Source organism: Mangifera indica, chromosome 15, assembly GCF_011075055.1.
Source record: "Mangifera indica cultivar Alphonso chromosome 15, CATAS_Mindica_2.1, whole genome shotgun sequence".
NCBI classification, from domain to species: Eukaryota; Viridiplantae; Streptophyta; class Magnoliopsida; order Sapindales; family Anacardiaceae; genus Mangifera; species Mangifera indica.
This window is the reverse complement of record NC_058151.1, coordinates 1-18,189: the sequence shown is the minus strand read 5'-3', so window position 1 is coordinate 18,189 and position 18,189 is coordinate 1. Positions and strand designations below refer to the sequence as shown.

General features: G+C 36.0%; 2 protein-coding genes across 2 annotated transcripts; one reads left to right on the top strand and one right to left on the bottom strand.

Moving 5' to 3' along the window:
• Nucleotides 1–3,273: 3,273 nt before the first annotated feature.
• On the bottom strand, nt 3,274–7,651 carry LOC123198141 (uncharacterized protein At2g24330-like). The gene is made up of 6 exons (XM_044612768.1): nt 7,492–7,651; nt 6,861–7,141; nt 5,911–6,055; nt 5,500–5,609; nt 4,003–4,426; nt 3,274–3,888 (listed from the first exon to the last, which is right to left on the bottom strand). Exons 2-6 carry the CDS (start codon nt 7,116–7,118, stop codon nt 3,647–3,649), a joined length of 1,179 nt encoding a protein of 392 aa, XP_044468703.1. The 5' UTR covers nt 7,119–7,141; nt 7,492–7,651; the 3' UTR covers nt 3,274–3,646.
• A 4,400-nt stretch (nt 7,652–12,051) lies between these two features.
• Nucleotides 12,052–18,185, top strand: LOC123198008 (protein transport protein SEC23; the record flags this gene model as incomplete). The annotated part of the gene is made up of 12 exons (XM_044612576.1): nt 12,052–12,215; nt 12,420–13,460; nt 13,576–13,737; nt 13,804–13,946; nt 14,255–14,330; nt 14,411–14,586; nt 14,668–14,749; nt 16,306–16,383; nt 16,786–16,947; nt 17,077–17,340; nt 17,727–17,831; nt 18,096–18,185. Coding segments are annotated over exons 2-12 (2,238 nt in total), but the record flags the coding sequence as incomplete, so codon positions are not given.
• Nucleotides 18,186–18,189: the final 4 nt, after the last annotated feature.

Below are 18,189 nucleotides of genomic sequence, written 5' to 3'. Positions count from 1 at the left end.
ATTCTCAATCCAAATTTTGATGTTTGAATGCACACACTTGCTGATTGAATAATTCTCCATCCAAAATTCAGAGTTTTAATTAATATTCAACTTCCTATATCTTTTTATTTTACAAACCTCAAAATCCGTATTTATCTTTACAAACCCACCTAAATCAATTAAAACCCAACTGAACACAACACAATTACAAGTAATAATTATGAAACCACGAATAGATACAAGAAAGCCCAAATGACTTATTCATACTTAAAGTATTTTTTAATCTTAAGTTTTTACCTTTTAATTATGAAAATATTAAAAACTCACTTATAAAGAGTTAAGTCTATTAATTTTAAGAGTAAAATCATTATTTTATCTGTAATATTAAAAGTAAATTAAAATTTAATCTCGTTCCTCCCTTTGCCCCTTAGACCAAATTTAAAAAAATGACATTTATCATCTAGATTTTAGTTTTCAATCTCTAATGTTAAATCAGACATCATCATTGATAACAAAGATTTTCCAATACATCATCATGCTTTGGCGATCTCTTTCCCCTTCTCTAGAATGCTAGTCGATGCAGATTTGGTCTGGAAAGACAAAACTCTTCGTCTTTTCAGACCAGATCTACATTGGCCAATATTCCAAAGGAAAGGAGAGAGATCATCAAAGCATAGTGATTTATCAGGGAATCTTCGTCACCGGTAAGGACGTCCGAGATTAAAAATTAAACCCTAGGGGGGGAATGTCATCTTTTAAAACTTGACTTATGGGAAAAATGGTTAGTTTTGAGGGTTTAAAGAGGGAAAAATAGATAAAATTTTAAAGGATTAGAGTTTCATTAATTTTAATCGTCTATGGGTGGGTAAATGGAATTTTCAAAGTTAAGAGGTAAAAACTTGAGATTAGAGGATACTTTGGGTGGGAAATAGTCTTTTCGCCCACAAGAAATAAACAATGTAAGATTTATTATGTACGAATAAACATAAAATCATATAATTATAATTCACATGATCTACGTACAAATTATAAAATACTAAATTAAATTTTAGAGTTTTAGAATTATCTAGATCGTCATACAATCTGAATACATAAAACTTTTATAAATCACTTGAAATTCCCTATCAAGATTATCTTTCAATGTGATTTGACCTTCTACTCTAGAAACCTCCTTGAATGATAGTTTCGTATAGATAAATTATATTATAACTATACTGCATTAAGTTTTGAAGTAGACCTACCATCAAAATCCAATAAACTTCAAGGTCCACACTTATACTATCTACCTAGATTAGAACTTTTAAGTATATTAAACTTATCTTTATTGATCATTTAAGTCTGTCTGTACACTGACATTGAATTATTTAATTATCAGATTTTATTAAATCAAAAATATAATTAATTTCTAACAATACTATGTTAAATTCAATATTGCCGAACGCTTCAATATTGTTGGAGAATCACTGAAGCAACGACAGAGCAATGCCAAAAAAATGACAAGGTGTAGTCACGCTCACGTCACCTATTTGTTTATGTGCAGAATTGCAGTGATGGAGCAACGTTTGTTGATGCGAACGGAAGCACTGGCAGAGGTAGAGTAGTGGCGACTACTTAGAGGAAAGGCGGTGGTGACTTTAGGTTTAGGTTTTCAGGCGGCCAAACGACTATTTCCCACCCAAGGTTTAGCGTTTTCTCAAATGTCCCCCCTTTAACTATGGAAACACCAAACATCCACCTATGGCCGGTTAGATTTAACAGAACCCTAACGCCTAAAAATTTTATCTCTTTTTTTCCCCCTAAACTTTAAAAACTAACATTTTCCCTCAGCTTAAGTTTTAAAAAATCGCAGTTTCACCCTAGGGTTTGGTTTTGAAATCTCCGACGACCTCTCCGGCTCCGTTGCCGATGGCCTCTCCCTCCCGAAGCAACCTCTCCTTCCGACGATCTCTTTCCTCCCATTTGGAGGTCCAATCGACGCCGGAGACGCCTTGGGAGACGAAGAACTTCGTCGGGGAAGACAAAGTTCTTCGTCTTCCCAGATGAAGACGAAGCCGTCGTCTTCATCTAGGAAGACGGTCGTTTTCCCAGAGGTCTTTCCCGATGAAGACGACCGTCTTCCCAGACGAAGACGATGGCTTCGTCTTCGTCTGGGAAGACGAAGACGACGGCTTCGTCTTCGTCTGGGAAGACGAAGAACTTCGTCTTCCTCGACGAAGTTCTTCGTCTCCCAAGGAGTCTCCGACGTCGATCGGACCTCCAAATGGGAGGAAAGAGATCGCCAGAATGAGAGGTTGCTTCGGGAGGGAGAGGTCGTCGGCAATGGAGCCAGAGAGGTCGTCGGAGATTTCAAAACCAAACCCTAGGGTGAAACTGTGATTTTTTAAAACTTAGGCTGGGGGAAAATTTTAGTTTTTAAAGTTTAGGGGGGCAAAATTATAATCTATTTTAGTTTATTTTTAATATTATAACGAAAATGACGATTTTACCCTTACCACCGTTAGAGTTTTGTTAAATCTAACTGACCATGGGTGGGTGTTTGGTGTTTCCATAGTTAAAGGGGGGACATTTGAGAAAACGCTAAACCTTAGGTAGGAAATAGTCGTCTGGCCTTTTCAGGCTATAGATTTTTTTTTGAAAATTTTTTGTCAATTTGAATGAAGCTTGAAGACTTAAATATTAATAGAACACAACGTTGCTTCGAAGATTGAATATTAATATGAGATGACGTTGTTTCAGACATTCATTAACACAAGCAAGTTATGCGAATCGAGCATGACTCTTTTTCAAATTCAGATTTGGATTGAGGTTCAAACTTGTTTTCATTGCTACTCCCTAGCTTGTACTCATGTTCTCATTTGTTATCTCACATTCATGTTTAAGTTCGTTTCACCCTCAAATAAACTCTCTTCAAATCCATCCCTAAATTGATAATAACAAAATTCTTGATAATCATGTAAGCATTTTAATAAATCATTCTTTAAGACCATAAGTTTTTCACATTTTTAACATCTTTTGAAATGACAATTATATGAATGTTATCATATATGTAGTATTACCCAACATAATAATCAAATCATATATCATATTATAAATTAAAAACCTAATTTTCTATATCGTACATCAAATATCATCATTGATATATTATCATATTAAAAAATATTACAAACATATTAAATTTCTTATATACACTCTTAATATAAAATATGTATCAATCCATATTCACAATATATATCATCTCATAAGATACGTATCACATAATATTATAAATATATTATATTATATTAATTTAATACATCTCACAACACGCATAATTTTTCATTAATATCATACCAATACTGACAACTATGCTACCCATTCCAAATTTTTCATTAAAAGTTTACAATACCCAAATGATTATCACACTTGTTTGATCAAAGAACGGCCTCCCACTACAAATGTAATCATAAGCACAAAAAAACTCTCCTGTATGAAATGTGTCTCTAACAAGGTTATAATCGTAAAGCACAAAAGTTCTAGCCTATGAAACGTCCTCGACACCATGAAGCAACACCGTTACAAATCTGACAAGCATATAGCCAACCCAGAAAGATTCAACGCCAATATGTATAGAACAAAACATATCACCAAGCAACAAGCATGCCACTGCTTTTAAACTAGTCATGGCCAATTATCCCAACTTTTCGACTTCCTCAACTTCCAAACCTTCTTTCAAAGGACAATTACTTTGGTGTATACTATCACCCAAAGGAATACTGGGATTGATGTTCGACTCTTTGGTCAAGGAGCTCGTTTGAGGAGAAGTGGTAATAGAACTTGAAACATGCTCTTCTGATTCTTTTGGCCTATTCAGGGCACTACAGTGTGGGCAGTAATAAGTAATAAACACGTAATCCTCCTTCCTTGCAAGTCCTGCCAAAAACAATAACAAACAATTTATTATCTCCAATCTACCACATCTCAAAATTAAAAATAAAAACTGATCCAAGGGTATACATGTGACTGTGGTAAACAAAGTTAACTTACCATTGTGCATATGGCAGTTGCCACATATGAGAGCATAAGATTGTGTAGGATCTTCCCCAACAAGCAATGCAGCAATTCGAGCAATCCATCCTCCATCATTCATGGTAGAACCCTGAGGATTGTGATGATTGACAACAAGGTTATTATGCTCGGAAGTTTGTGGATGCTGACTCACAACAGAACGAGAGGTTTCTTCGTCAGAATGATGCAATGGATTGCTTCCGGCACTACTGGATCTGGTGTGCAGTTGCTTACGATTTCGCAGACCACTAGACTGCAAAACCTCAACATCATTACTCTTCCCTGTTGCAACATTAATTTTAGGTTCATCTCCTAAATACACTTTCAAGCCAGAATCAGCACCCAATTTAGATGCCAGAACACTTGCAGCAGCCGCCTTAGCAGCTGGGTCAGGATCATATCTCTGCATGAGAAAGCTAACACTTAATAAAATTCACAACTGATTAAATAAACACACATCCTACAACTGAAAAGATGCTTCATTTCATTCAACTCACAGTATGCTGTCTGAAGATCAATACAAGCTGCTTTATGCGAAAGTCCAAGATTAATAGACTACATTTCATTCATATCTTTTAACAGGGTAACACTCATTTCTTCTAGGCTCCAACTAGAAGCATGATGAGAACTTTATACAATCCAGACAGACGAAATAACTTAAAGCAAAATTTTAAAATAACTGTAACACCCCAGGTCCAATAGCCCAGCCCACTGTTAAGATATTGTCCAATTTGGACACACAGTCCATCATGGGTTTGCTTCTGGGTTTTGCAACCCAAAACGCGTCTTAACAGTTAAGGAGCTCACAAGCTATTTAACCAATTCAATTCTCCCACCACTAACCAATGTGGGATCCATAGACAGAGCACACACAGACCCAGCATCTCTCCCATGCTTTGTCGATGTGGGATTCGCCTAAGGGTATCACATACACCCCCCCTTAAGGGACTCAGCGTCCTCGCTGAGGTTTGCCCCACCATCGTTCAAGAGGACACGCGGAGTTGCTCTGATACCATTTGTAACATCCCTAGTCCAATAACCCGGCCCACTGTCAAGATATTGTCCACTTTGGACACACAGTCCATCATGGGTTTGCTTCTGGGCTTTGCAACCCAAAACGCATCTTAACAGTTAAGGAGCTCACAGGCTATTTAACCAATTCAATTCTCCCACCACTAACCAATGTGAGATCCATAGACAGAGCACACACAGCCCAGTATCTCTCCCGTGCTTTGTCGATGTGGGATTCGCCTAAGGGTATCACAATAACCACCCAAATCCTACAATTTTCCAAACAAGTTACTATTTAAGCAGCACAAGAGGAAAAACAAAGCTACCTTACCTTAAATAGTATCTCAACCATTGTTATTATACTTAAAAAATTCTACAAACCCATGGCCTTGAAAGAGGGTTCAATAAAACAACTAAAATAAAGTTCATGGGAGCAAACATAATATGACCAGCTACAATTATTACCTGAATGAGCTGTTGAGTAGTGTAATAATTTGTCCTCTCTTTAAGTTCATCAATTTTTGCTTGCCTCTCAGCCCGAAGCCGTTCCAGAGTTTTCTGGTCCCTGCGATCACCTACAAACATCAGATAAAATATAGGTTGATTATCGATACACCAGTCCTAATAGATTTTATATAGCATGAAGACATGACAATTCATTCAAATTTAGATAGCAAGAACATGCATTGATATACAGAAGCAGCCAGCATACAAGTTTTGCTCCAATGGAATGCTGACATTCTTCAGTTGCCACTTGACTCATTCAAAAGTGATCAGATAAGGGTTCAGTATTAATATAAACGACATCATTCAAAAGCGAACAAAAAGTTGCAATGAACTATAACAGTTCTATGGAGGGGAAAAAAAAAAACTCACAGATCCTTGCAAAGTTCCTGATGGCTGAATATGCAAGAGCAGATAAAGCAGGCAACAGGAACATTGGCAAAACTCGAAAAGCCCTCCTTTTCCAATCTAAATCCATTGATCTTGTAGTCATGATAGCATAACCAACCGCAATGACCTAAGTATTGATACCATTTAAGAAAAGAACATCAAAAAAATATTCTAACAAAGGCAAAAAGCCTAAAGTTAAGGGAACTATTGACAACTATGGGCTGGAAGGTATAAAAGGGTGAAACCTCTCTACTTATTTCAATATTCCACAATTAATCATCCACTAGTTTTTCCCGTGTCAGGTAAAAGATCTAAGCAGGAACAGCAGCAATTAATAATCAGAGAAGTGAGAAACTTTAAGGCATAACAGACCACTACTGCTCATCCGAAGATATATTCATATCAGAGGAAACATTAAGATCAACTGGATAGCTCCAACTCTTACCCTATATTCATTCGCCAATGAGAAATTTATTTTTAAAGCAATGAAATTCAGTAAATTTTTCTTTCAACATGAAAATAAAATCATGCCCGTATAACAGCTGCAATTCCTGATTCCATTTTTGCAGAATCATAGCAGTTATACTTCCAAAACACTAAAGGAACACGAGTTTATGCTACATTGTCATTGGCTCCACCTCTACACTTTATCTCCATTAACAAACAATAAAAAGGATAAATTTTTTTGATAGTCACAACAGAGTTCATTCAGTGGCCAATTAATAAAACTATAACAAGTTAACTGGCTCAAAAGAGACTATTTAACAATCAAAGAGGAATGTGCTACTAATTGGTTACGGTCAATCCCAGCATTCCTTGAAAAGAAAATGAGACTGATTGATTAATTACAAGAAAACAAAAAATTAAATAATTTCAAATTGAAACAAAAATAAAAAAAGAGGCAAGACTTCAAATGATAAAAGAGAAAGCACCTCAAAAATGATGGCGAATATAATAAGATGCCTAGTCATCCTCCTCCAAGTTTGAGATCTCCGTTTCATTCTAGCAAGAACAGCAGCTTCTTCCTTAGAAATGTATTGCAATCTCTTTTCAAAATCATCCCCCTTTAGTCTGAAGATACCATTCCAAATACGAGAAATGATTCCCCTGTTCTTCTTTTTTACTATCTCAGGCGCAGAAGCAGCAGGGTCATTCTTATCACTTTCAGAAATGCCTTTGTCATCTGCCATTCTCTCTTTTGCTTCACTTCCACCTGAGGCAAGTCAATTAATGAAGCAAATATACAATAAGTTAAGCAACCGTATAATTGAATACAGAGTGAAAATGGCAACCGAAAAAAAAAAAAAAAAGAAAACCGTAGAACCTTATGGAAAACGTAAACGTAGATGATGCAAACCCTATCGCAATAAACATGCGCGTTAAATCAATTAAGGATAGGGAAAAAGTCAAACTAAAGGGAAATCTAGTTTTTTCTTTGAAAGAAAGACGATCCTTAAGAATTTGCAAAACTACGATGAGAATAGATCAATTGCATCGCTATTTCAGAGATTGAAGATGGATTGTATCAAACTCTAGCATAGATCAAGCATTTTGAAGACTTACCTAAATGGAAAATGCTACAATCGATGACCAGCGCCAAAAACGATGTGACGATCCAGGATTTCGTTACAGAAAAGAAAGCTCCAGAACCAGAGGATTAATAAGTCACCGCGTTAATCGCACGTGAGAAGTGGGATCTCGCACGCTACAATTTATTTAATAAAATGGAAGAGCGAGGACATTCTGGGAACTGTGTTTTCTTCGCAATTTGATTTGATTACCTCTAGTACCGGTAGTCTTTAAAGTTACAAAAAATAAAAGGCCAATTGACTATTTCCCCCCCCCCCCCCCCCCCCCCCCCCCCAAGGTATGCTGCAATATTTAGTTTTTACCCTTTAACTATGGAAGCACCAAACACCCACCTATGACTAGTTAAATTTAACAAAATCCTAACGGTGGTAAGGGTAAATTTGTCATTTTCTCTATAATATTAAAAATAAACAAAAATAGAATCTATTTTTGCCCTCCTAAATTTTAAAAACTAAAATTTTCTCTTAGCCTAAGTTTTAAAAAATTACAGTTTCACCTTAGGGTTTCATTTTGAAATCTCTGGCGACCTCTCCGGCTCCATTGCCGACGATCTCTCCCTCTCGAAGTATCCTCTCCTTTTGGCGATCTATTTCTTCCTATTTGGACATCCGATCGACGTTAAAAAAGTCGTGGAAGACAAAGAATTTCGTCGGGGAAGACGAAGTCTTCGTCTTCCCAGTTGTCGTCATCTGGAAAGACGATCGTCTTCCCAGATGAAGACAAGACAACTCGTCATCCTCTGGGAAGACGACAAAGACGAGATCGATCGATCTCGTCTTCGTCTTCTGGGAAGATGATTTCTCTTCCCAGACGACGTCTCTCTGCATCGGATGGGTTGGGGTGGAGTTGAGGGGGGCCATCGGTGGAAGAGAAACCGTCGGGAGGGGAAGATGACCGATGATGGCACCGGAGAAAGTAAAAGGGTTTAGAAATAAACCCTAGGGGGGACATGCGATCTTTTCAAACTTAGCTTAGAGAAAAAATATTAGTTTTTAAACTTTTAGGGGGGAAATGAGATTAAATTTACCACCGTTAGTGTTTTGTTAAATTTAACCAGACATGGATAAGTATTTGGTGTTTCCATAGTTAAAGGGTGGAAACTTGACATTGCAACATACCTTAGGTGGGAAATAGTCGTTTGGCCAAAATAAAACGTAAAGACACCCAAGGTTTAGTTCATTTTCAAATATCTAGGAGTTCAGTTTAAGGGGCCATGTTGGCATGAGTATAAAACAACATTTCATAAGTCTCAAGGACCGCGTATTTTGCAAAAACAAGAAGGAGTTGTTTGATAGTGTATCGGGGTTCTATAAAAACTCGATTATGGGTAAAAAATTAGAGTTTTCGTTTATTGCATTTAACGTAATTCCAGAAACTTCTCCATTTTCTCTGTTCTTGATTGCTTACTGAGAATTCTAATCCTTCATTTTCTTTGAGTTTTCGTGTTCTCTCTTCGTGGTTAATCAACTCATCGGCAAGTGGTTCTTCTTCCTATTCATTCCGATTTGTTTTTGTTTGTGAATCATTTGGGTTGTGTATTTGAATGGAAAAACTATACACTGCCATTACATCTGATAAACGAGTTTCGATATGTTGCCACTGTTAAACTTATAGTAGAAATGTTATGGCTGGATTTTTTGGATTAGTGGACACATTAAAATTAAAATAGGTCTGCTTTTGTGTTGCTTGATATTAAAGGACAATAACGAAGAGTTGAGATTTGTGATTTTTCCACTTGCATGCTAGAATGTGTTTACTAACAGCCTTTGTGTGTGAGTCTGTGGGAGATAGAGAGAATGTTCTATGTATATGACCGAACATATTTTGTAGTCTTCTAAAGGCCCCAAGAATGGTCTATGTATGTGTCTGAACATTTGTGCTTTGTTTGATTAATAGTGGCCTTGTGGACACGATGAGAGCCATAAATAAGACTTGTTCCATTGATTAGTGAAATTGACAAGTTTGTTTCTTTGTTTTGCTCCTGATGTAACGCCCCCCCAATTAATTCATAACAGTACAATTGAAGTGCCTAGATTAATTCACTATAATATGTACATAAATAATTGACTCCAACTACGCAACTTGAGCACATCTGAATCTATTATAATACTGGATATATAGCTTTAGTTCTTGCATTTGCTTACTAATGTGTTTATCAATAATGCTATAATTACAATCATTAACGAGTCCAACCCATACCTAGTTTCTTCAATTAATCTTTATTTGATTATGTATCTTTTGGGAAACATTCTTTTATTAGTGAGGGTGGATTTATGTAAAAAAATTTTAGTAATAATTTGGTTATAATGATTTGTCCTTTTTATAATTCTTGGAATTATAGAGAAAAGATGACATAAATATTATTTTTTCACTTGTTTGTTTTTTTATTTATTGCGTAGCTATCTTGACTCTAAAAAATACTTTATTCTATTTTTTTATATTTTTAATAGATTCAAACCATAAACTAAATTGAATCAAAATATATATTTTTTAGTTTAGATTGGTTTAAAATCTAAAATAATTTAGTTTGATTTGAAATTTTAATTTTTTTTTTTAATTTGATTCGAAAAATGTTTTAAATTCTACTAAACTAGATTTTGCACACCATTGGCTCTGATTCAAAGCCTTTTTTGTTTGGTACTACAGTAGAAGGTCTTGTCGCTTCGTCCTTAAACCGCCCCTTACCATATCTAGTTGTGGTTGTTTTTTGGCCATAGGACTATTTTCCACCCAATGTATGCTAATTTTTTAAAGTTTCTCTTGTTAATTTTGAAAATGTCATTTACCTACCTATGATTGGTTAAAATTAATGAAATACTAACTTTTGAAAATTTTATCTCATTTTTCTCCTTAAAAGTTTAAAAATAAATATTTTCTTCCTGAAATCAAGTTTGAAAAAATCACATCTTTCCCCTAGGGTTTAGTTTCAAAATCCGATCACTTTTTTTGGTGTCATCATTGGCTGTGTCTCCCTAAAACGTCGTTTGGGAAGAGAAATCGTCTTCCTAGATGATGAAGACGAGATCGATCGATTTTGTTTTCGTCGTTTGGGAAGACGATCGTCTTCTTGGAAGGTAATCGTCTTCTCGAACCAAGACGAGATGTCTTCCCAGAGGAAGATGAGTCATCTTGTCGTCGTTTAGGAAGACGATTTCTCTTCTTAGACGACGTTTTTGGACATTGGAGGGGTTGGGATAAAGATGAGGCAACACGTCGGAGGATGGGGAGCCGTTGGGAGGGAGAAATGATCGACGATTGTGCTGGAGAAGGTGATCGGATTTTGAAACTAAACCCTAAAGGGGAAATGTGATTTTTTTAAACTTGGTTTAGAGAATAAAAGTTAGTTTTTAAGCTTTTAAGGGGAAAATAAAATCATATTTAAGTTTATTTTTAATATTAAATATAAAATAATGATTTTGTCTTTAAAATTAACAGATTTAAACGGTCATAGATGGGTAAATGATATTTTCAAAGTTAACGGAGGAAACTTTGGAAAATCAGTATACCTTCGGTGGGAAATAGTCCTTTGGCCTTGTTTTTTTGGCCTTTTTGAACTAACGCAACGGGGTATCAGGCGGCAAAATTTGTGATTGCAAGCATTTCTATCATAACAGGAGTAATTACTAAGAAATGACTTTTTATTTTTTTAAATGGAAAATCTAATAATTTATAGTACTTTCAAAACAATGTTGATTTTAACATGAGCCATTTCTCAAAAACTGTCTTTTTGGAAAAGGTCCAATAATAATAATAAGAACAATAATAATAAATGTATGAATTTTCACATATCTATCTGAAGTTCGATTTCTACGTGAATACATAATTTATCTGGAAATTTGCATTCCGAGTTTTGGAGTAGTGGCAAGGCATGGAACTTGGAATGTTGAGGTTCTCGAGCACTGGCATTCTAGAAAAACACAATTCAACCAGGCAAAATGTTTAAATATGAACCATATTCACAAAGCTTTGTTAGAATTGTTCTTGGTCAAATCTTTTGTTTTAACTGCAACGAATTTCACTTTTTTCCATTCTAAATATTCAAGTCACACTTTCAAGCTTGCCAAACAACATATTGTTGCAATAACATCTTGATTCATGTCCTTGTAGCAAGGACGTATATATGAGTCCAACATTTCTAGAGGTCCTTTTATGCGGTTAATTCTCTTTTATCTTGTTACTCTTTTCTTTTACATGTTAATTCTGTTTTATATCTGTTCATGAATTTTGGTATAAATTCAGTGAAAGAGGTCAATTTCTCTTTTTTTCTTTTTATTATAAATTATTATTTTCGAAATGAGGATTTGATATATGGAAACAATGGTAATAATGTAGACAGGGGCAATCGGTGTAAGCTTCAATTAAAATGGTTTCGAGGTTAGACTTTATAACTTCAACTTTATTGATAATTTAATTGTGGGCAATCAAAAGACTGGTAAAAACTTTTGAGCACGATCACATGAATTGGGCCCCGTTTCGACGCTTGAGGGCAAAATTACAGCCTTCTAAAGGTTCAAGCCCAATCCAAACAGCCACTGACTTATTCCATTTTTCATTTCTCCGCCTTCTTCCTTTCTCATACATTTTCTTCTCTTTTTTCAGCTTATCCCATTCAACCTTCTCCTCCGATACTTCTTCACACCTGATGTTGATTCATGCTGCCACCATTCTCTGACGTCGTCTGCTTCATCCGTGCGAAGGTTTGCATCCTCAATTTTTTTTCTTATAAATAGATGAGTGTTCATTGCTTTGATTTTAGGGTTTACGACGGTTTATATTAAAAAATGACTGTTTCTTTTTGTTGTTTTCTACACTCTTCAGATATCTCTTGTAACTGTGCACAAAAGTTTTTATATTAGTCTTTGATTACTCAAAACTAACATATTTATGATTTATTGTCACAGTAAAACAAACAAACAGAAGTGGATCGAGCGAATTCTCCGAGAAGGATAATAGCGTTGAACTGTTGAAGTGCATAGAGACGAAAGAGAAGTACGTCTAAATCTTCCAAGCTATAGTCTATTAGAACCGTAGAGAATTGGGGAATGGCGGAATTCATGGACCTAGAGGCCCAAGACGGGGTAAGGATGACATGGAACGTGTTGCCGGGGACGAAGCAAGAAGCAAATAACTGTGTGGTGCCAGTATCAGCCATCTATACTCCCATCAAGCCTTTCCCTAATATACCGATTCTTCCTTATGCTCCTCTTCGCTGTCGTACCTGCCGCTCCGTTCTCAATCCCTTCTCCATCGTTGATTTTGCTGCCAAAATCTGGATCTGTCCCTTCTGTTTCCAACGTAATCATTTCCCCCCTCATTACGCTTCCATAACCGATGATAATCTCCCTGCTGAGTTATTCCCACAGTATACTACCATCGAGTACGAGTCCCCTGGTGACAATTCATCTTCGGTCCCACCTGTTTTCATGTTTGTTGTTGACACTTGCATCATTGAAGAGGAGATGTCCTTTCTCAAGTCCGCTCTTTCCCAGGCCATAGATCTTTTACCTGACAATTCTCTGGTGGGTCTCATTACCTTTGGTTCTTTAGTCCACGTTCACGAATTAGGATTTGGTCAGATCCCTAAGTCCTATGTCTTCAAGGGATCCAAGGACGTTTCAAAAGATCAGCTACTTGAGCAATTGAATTTCTTTCTCAGGAAGCCCAAGCCCTCTACAGGTGTCATTGCTGGTGTTAGAGACGGTCTTTCTTCGGAGAGCATAGCACGTTTCCTCTTGCCTGCCTCCGACTGTGAATTTGCTCTCAATTCTGTGTTTGAGGAGCTTCAGAAAGATCCTTGGCCTGTTCCACCCGATCAGCGTGCTTCCAGATGTACAGGCACCGCCTTAAGTATCGCTGCTACTTTATTAGGAGCTTGTGTTCCTGGTTCTGGAGCTAGAATCATGGCTTTCGTTGGTGGTCCATCTACTGAGGGTCCTGCTGCTGTAATGACTTTCTTCTTTCTTTTCTGCATTTGTTTTCATATTACCACCCATCAATCATCTTTAGTAGAAGTAGTAGTAGTTTGATTCATGTCTTTGTGCTATGTTCTATGTATAGATTGTGTCAAAGAACCTATCAGAGCCAATTCGTTCTCACAAAGACCTTGATAAAGATTCGGCTCCCCATTATCATAAAGCTGTCAAATTCTATGACGCTCTTTCAAAGCAGCTTGTACATCAAGGCCACGTTCTTGATCTCTTTGCCTGTGCTCTCGATCAGGTACATAGCGGAAAAATCTACTATATTTTTGAAGTATTTCTTTTGCATGACTAACTTGCTGTCCAGGTGGGGGTTGCCGAACTTAAAGTTGCAGTTGAGAAAACTGGAGGACTTGTTGTGCTTGCTGAAAGTTTTGGCCATTCAGTATTTAAGGATTCCATCAGACGTGTCTTCCACTCTGGTGACTATGATCTTGGACTCTCTTCTAAGTAAGGCCTCTTTAATTTCAAATATCCAATTTTGATTCATTAACTGTTCAGTAGTTTAACATGATAACCAAGATTTTTTTTTTGGGAGAAATTAAGAAATGATAACGAAGACACTTTTACTTTAGGCCCAAAAGCCATTAAATTTGAATGCAATCCACTTTATACAAATTCAGATGCTTGTCAATTTGATTGCATGGATAGGAGCTGACTTTTTTCACTTTTTTCTGGGCCTTTGTCTGCGTAAGTCATTATAAATCTGGTATTTTAACAGGAAATCCTTCTTTTTTTATCGTACTTTTGGCATGCAGTGGTATATTTGAGATTAACTGCTCAAAGGATATAAAAGTTCAGGGTATTATAGGCCCATGTGCATCTCTTGAAAAGGTACATCTCAAAATATTTATGTGGTTTCCTTCTTTTGCTGGCTATATTTGAAATTTATAATCAATAGTGGCTTTATGCAGAAAGGTCCTTTGTGCTCTGACACTGTTGTTGGTCAGGGGAGTACTAGTGCTTGGAAGATGTGTGGCCTTGACAAAGCTGCATCGTTATGTTTAATATTTGAAATTGTAAAGAAGGATATTCCGGATGCCACTGTTCAGTCAACAAGCAATCAATTTTATTTCCAATTTTTGACTTAGTATGAACTCAATACTTGCTTGTTTTGGTGACCACTTGGAAAAGATGAAATCTTTTGACTGCCTATTGTATTTTGCTACAGTTACCAACATAATAGTGGTCAAATGAGGGTTCGGGTTACAACTCTTTCAAGAAGATGGGTTGCTGGTCCTGGAAGCATGCAGGCAAGTTTTGTGTTCCTCTTGTATGTGATACATCATTACATTTGTTTTTCTGGTTGCTCTTCAATAATTAACTTATTTTTTGTTTAGGTTAAAAGTAATGCTCTCATTGATTTAGTTATCACCTTTTTATATCTTGGTGCTTCTAGTGTAGATATGGAATATCAAGCAATGGTCTCAGGAAAGGATTTAAAAAAAAAAAAGAAAAACGGAATGAATGATATTTTTAGGGATTAATACTATTTATAAGATGGTTGCAGTGAAAATTGGTGTGATTTTGAGCCGCATTTTTTATTAGTTGCATTATGTTCTAGTATTCATCTTCAATGACATATGGGGCATGAGATATTTATAAATTCTGATGCACATTGTATTGTCTTTATTAACTAATTGTAGGAAAACTCTGATTCTAAGGCAACTTTCTGATGAATTTAACAACATTTTGCTGTAGTCTCTATCATGACATTGTTGCAAATGAAAGTGAGGGCAAATGGTTTTTTGGATTAAGAAAAAACTTCTTGATGGAATTACAGTTGGAAACTGTAATGCTACAGAAAAAAGGTGGTCAGAAAGAGAAGGCCTAGGCATCACAGCTAGGGTATTAGCATAGAATCTAAGGTTCAGCATCAACTATATTTGTGAGTGCATATATGTATGTGATGCACTAACTTGTTAAAATTTTCAATTTTAGTGTGTTACTAATAAAATAGGGTAAACTGTTGTTGTAAGGAATTTTATTAAACTCGCTTTCACATTCTAGTATCACTTTTTATATTGATTTTACTGATCTCAATGTATTTCAAAAGCCTTTGATGGTCAAGTTTTACACTGATGTCAGCGAGAGAGTTAAAAATGGCAGTCCTGTGTTATATTATCTGTCAGTTATTTTGTTTATGATGGTTGATAAGCAATAGCTCATAGATACTAAGTAGCAGCTTAGAAAAAAACTTAAAAATAAAACCTTTTTTAAATTTTAATTGAGAACTATCATAAAGTTTGTTAATGATTTTACTTTTTAGCAAAGGTGCATCTTGGGGATGTGTGATGCCAGCTGCCGACTATTCATGCCTTCACTATGTAGTATTGAGGCATGATCACTTGGTAATGGGGACTGAAGCGACAATTTGATAAGAGGGTGATAGTTGGTGTTTGAAATGTGATTATTAAACTTATTAAACTTTTGTATGTCCATTTTTTGTGATAACTTGAGGGTGTTATATATAGTTTTTTGGTTGGGTTGCTGAGGCTGGTCAGGGTATCATTGGTCAAAACTTTTATGCCAGAACTGCATTTGAACTAACTTTTTCTGACATCCTGAAATAAAATACCATTGGAGTTATGAAAATATGTTAAAAATTATTGGATTGATATTTTCCTTCTTTGGAAGATAGAGAAATGCATTTTTTCCTGGGTTTTGGATGTTTTCAGCATCTTTTTCCTCCATTACTCTATTTGTATCTTACAAATCATACTGTTTGTGGATGGCTTCCCAACTTTATTCTTAAGGATTTTCATATTCTTCTTGAAATCACTTTATGATTTATTTTAATATCCCATAGGACTTGATTGCTGGATTTGATCAAGAAGCAGCTGTTGTAGTCATGGCACGCTTAGTTTCTTTCAAAATGGAAATTGAGGTAAACCATTTGATCTGTGTAACTTGTAATTTGGTTAATGTTATGTGATAAAACAAATGCTGATAAACTTTGTGTTGACTCTTTAAGTACAAGATCTCTCTCTCACATTTAGTGTGTACATGTATTTTAAGGAATTGATTTCTTAGCAGAGTTAGCTACTTAGGATTTGTTAAGAGTAGAAGCTACTAAGAATAAAGTTTAAGTGCTATAAGATTGAAAGAAGTCTGTTGTGAATAAACTGAATTCTTGTGTTATAACAGGAGTGCAGTCTTATTTGTAATTTGTGAATAAACCGTTGGTACTTTATATCTTAAGTCAATATACTGTTGCTTTTATTATAATTTCCGACATTTGTATTTGAGCCATTGTGCCATTAATTCACAATATGCAATCTTCATGAAGGCTGAGTTTGACCCGATAAGGTGGCTGGATAAGGCATTGATACATGTCTGTTCTCGATTTGGAGATTTCCAGAAGGATAGCCCATCTTCTTTCAGCTTATCTCCACGGTTTTCAATATTTCCTCAGTTTATTTTTAATCTACGGCGTTCTCAGTTTGTTCAGGTACTTGATCTTCCATTTGAGCCTTTTCTTTTTTTTTTGGACTTCCAGTAACGTTTAAGATTATAATTTTTTGGGTACTCTCACTTAGATTTTGTTGTGCTCTTATTCTGATTATTTGTCTTCTTTTAGGTCTTCAACAACAGTCCAGACGAGACAGCATACTTTAGAATGATCCTGAACCGAGAAAATGTTACCAATTCAATTGTGATGATTCAGCCCTCATTAATTTCTTATTCATTTCATTCAGGCCCTGAACCAGCCCTCCTTGATGTGGCTGCCATTGCAGCTGATAGAATTCTCCTCTTAGACTCATATTTCAGCGTTGTTATTTTTCATGGGGCAACCATTGCACAGTGGCGAAAGGCTGGGTACCATCATCAACCTGAACATAAGGTAGTGTTTATATGGAGTTAACTTTAATGCTACTGGAGTCCGCATGCATCATTATTTGCTGCATGCATATCTTTCACACTGGCTTGCACATTGACTGTTTGTCCAATAAAATGTCCTAATTTGCTTCTGGATTAATACTATTGCCCATATTCTTGCCTGAAATTAAGCGCTTTCTGTTCCGATGAATGTTCTCTCATGTTCATATCACATGTTCAGTCCACTGTTTGATGTTACTTATCAATAAACCATATAGAGATGGGATCCCCAACTCAGGGTTTATTTATTTATTTATTCATTTCTTATTTTGAAGTTTTCTTGATCTGGCAAAAGTGGTGTGCTAAACCCTGACAGAACTATTTATTCTAAATTATATTCTATCCTTGCAGGCTTTTGCACAGTTGCTGCAAGCTCCTCATGATGATGCAAATGCAATAATCAAAGAGAGGTTTCCAGTTCCTCGTCTGGTCATTTGTGATCAGCATGGCTCACAGGTTGGTGTTTCTCCCCCTTGTTTTTACCACTTTTGTATGATGGATGGCCTTTGATATTCGACCATTGTGGTCTCCATTTATGTTAAATTTTGTAAGTTAGCTCATTCTCGGACTAAACAGTATTTAGGTGTAAATATTCCTAAATCAAAGTCAATATGTTTGATATACTCAGTTTAAACAATTATACGTATCTACTACATCAAAGCCCTTGTTTCTTTCAAGTTAAAATTGGAGCGGACTGACATGACATTTATTTTTCTCCAGGCCCGTTTTCTTCTAGCAAAACTGAATCCGTCTGCAACCTATGCTTCTGATTCTCGTGTGCCTGGTGGGGACATCATTTTCACGGATGATGTTA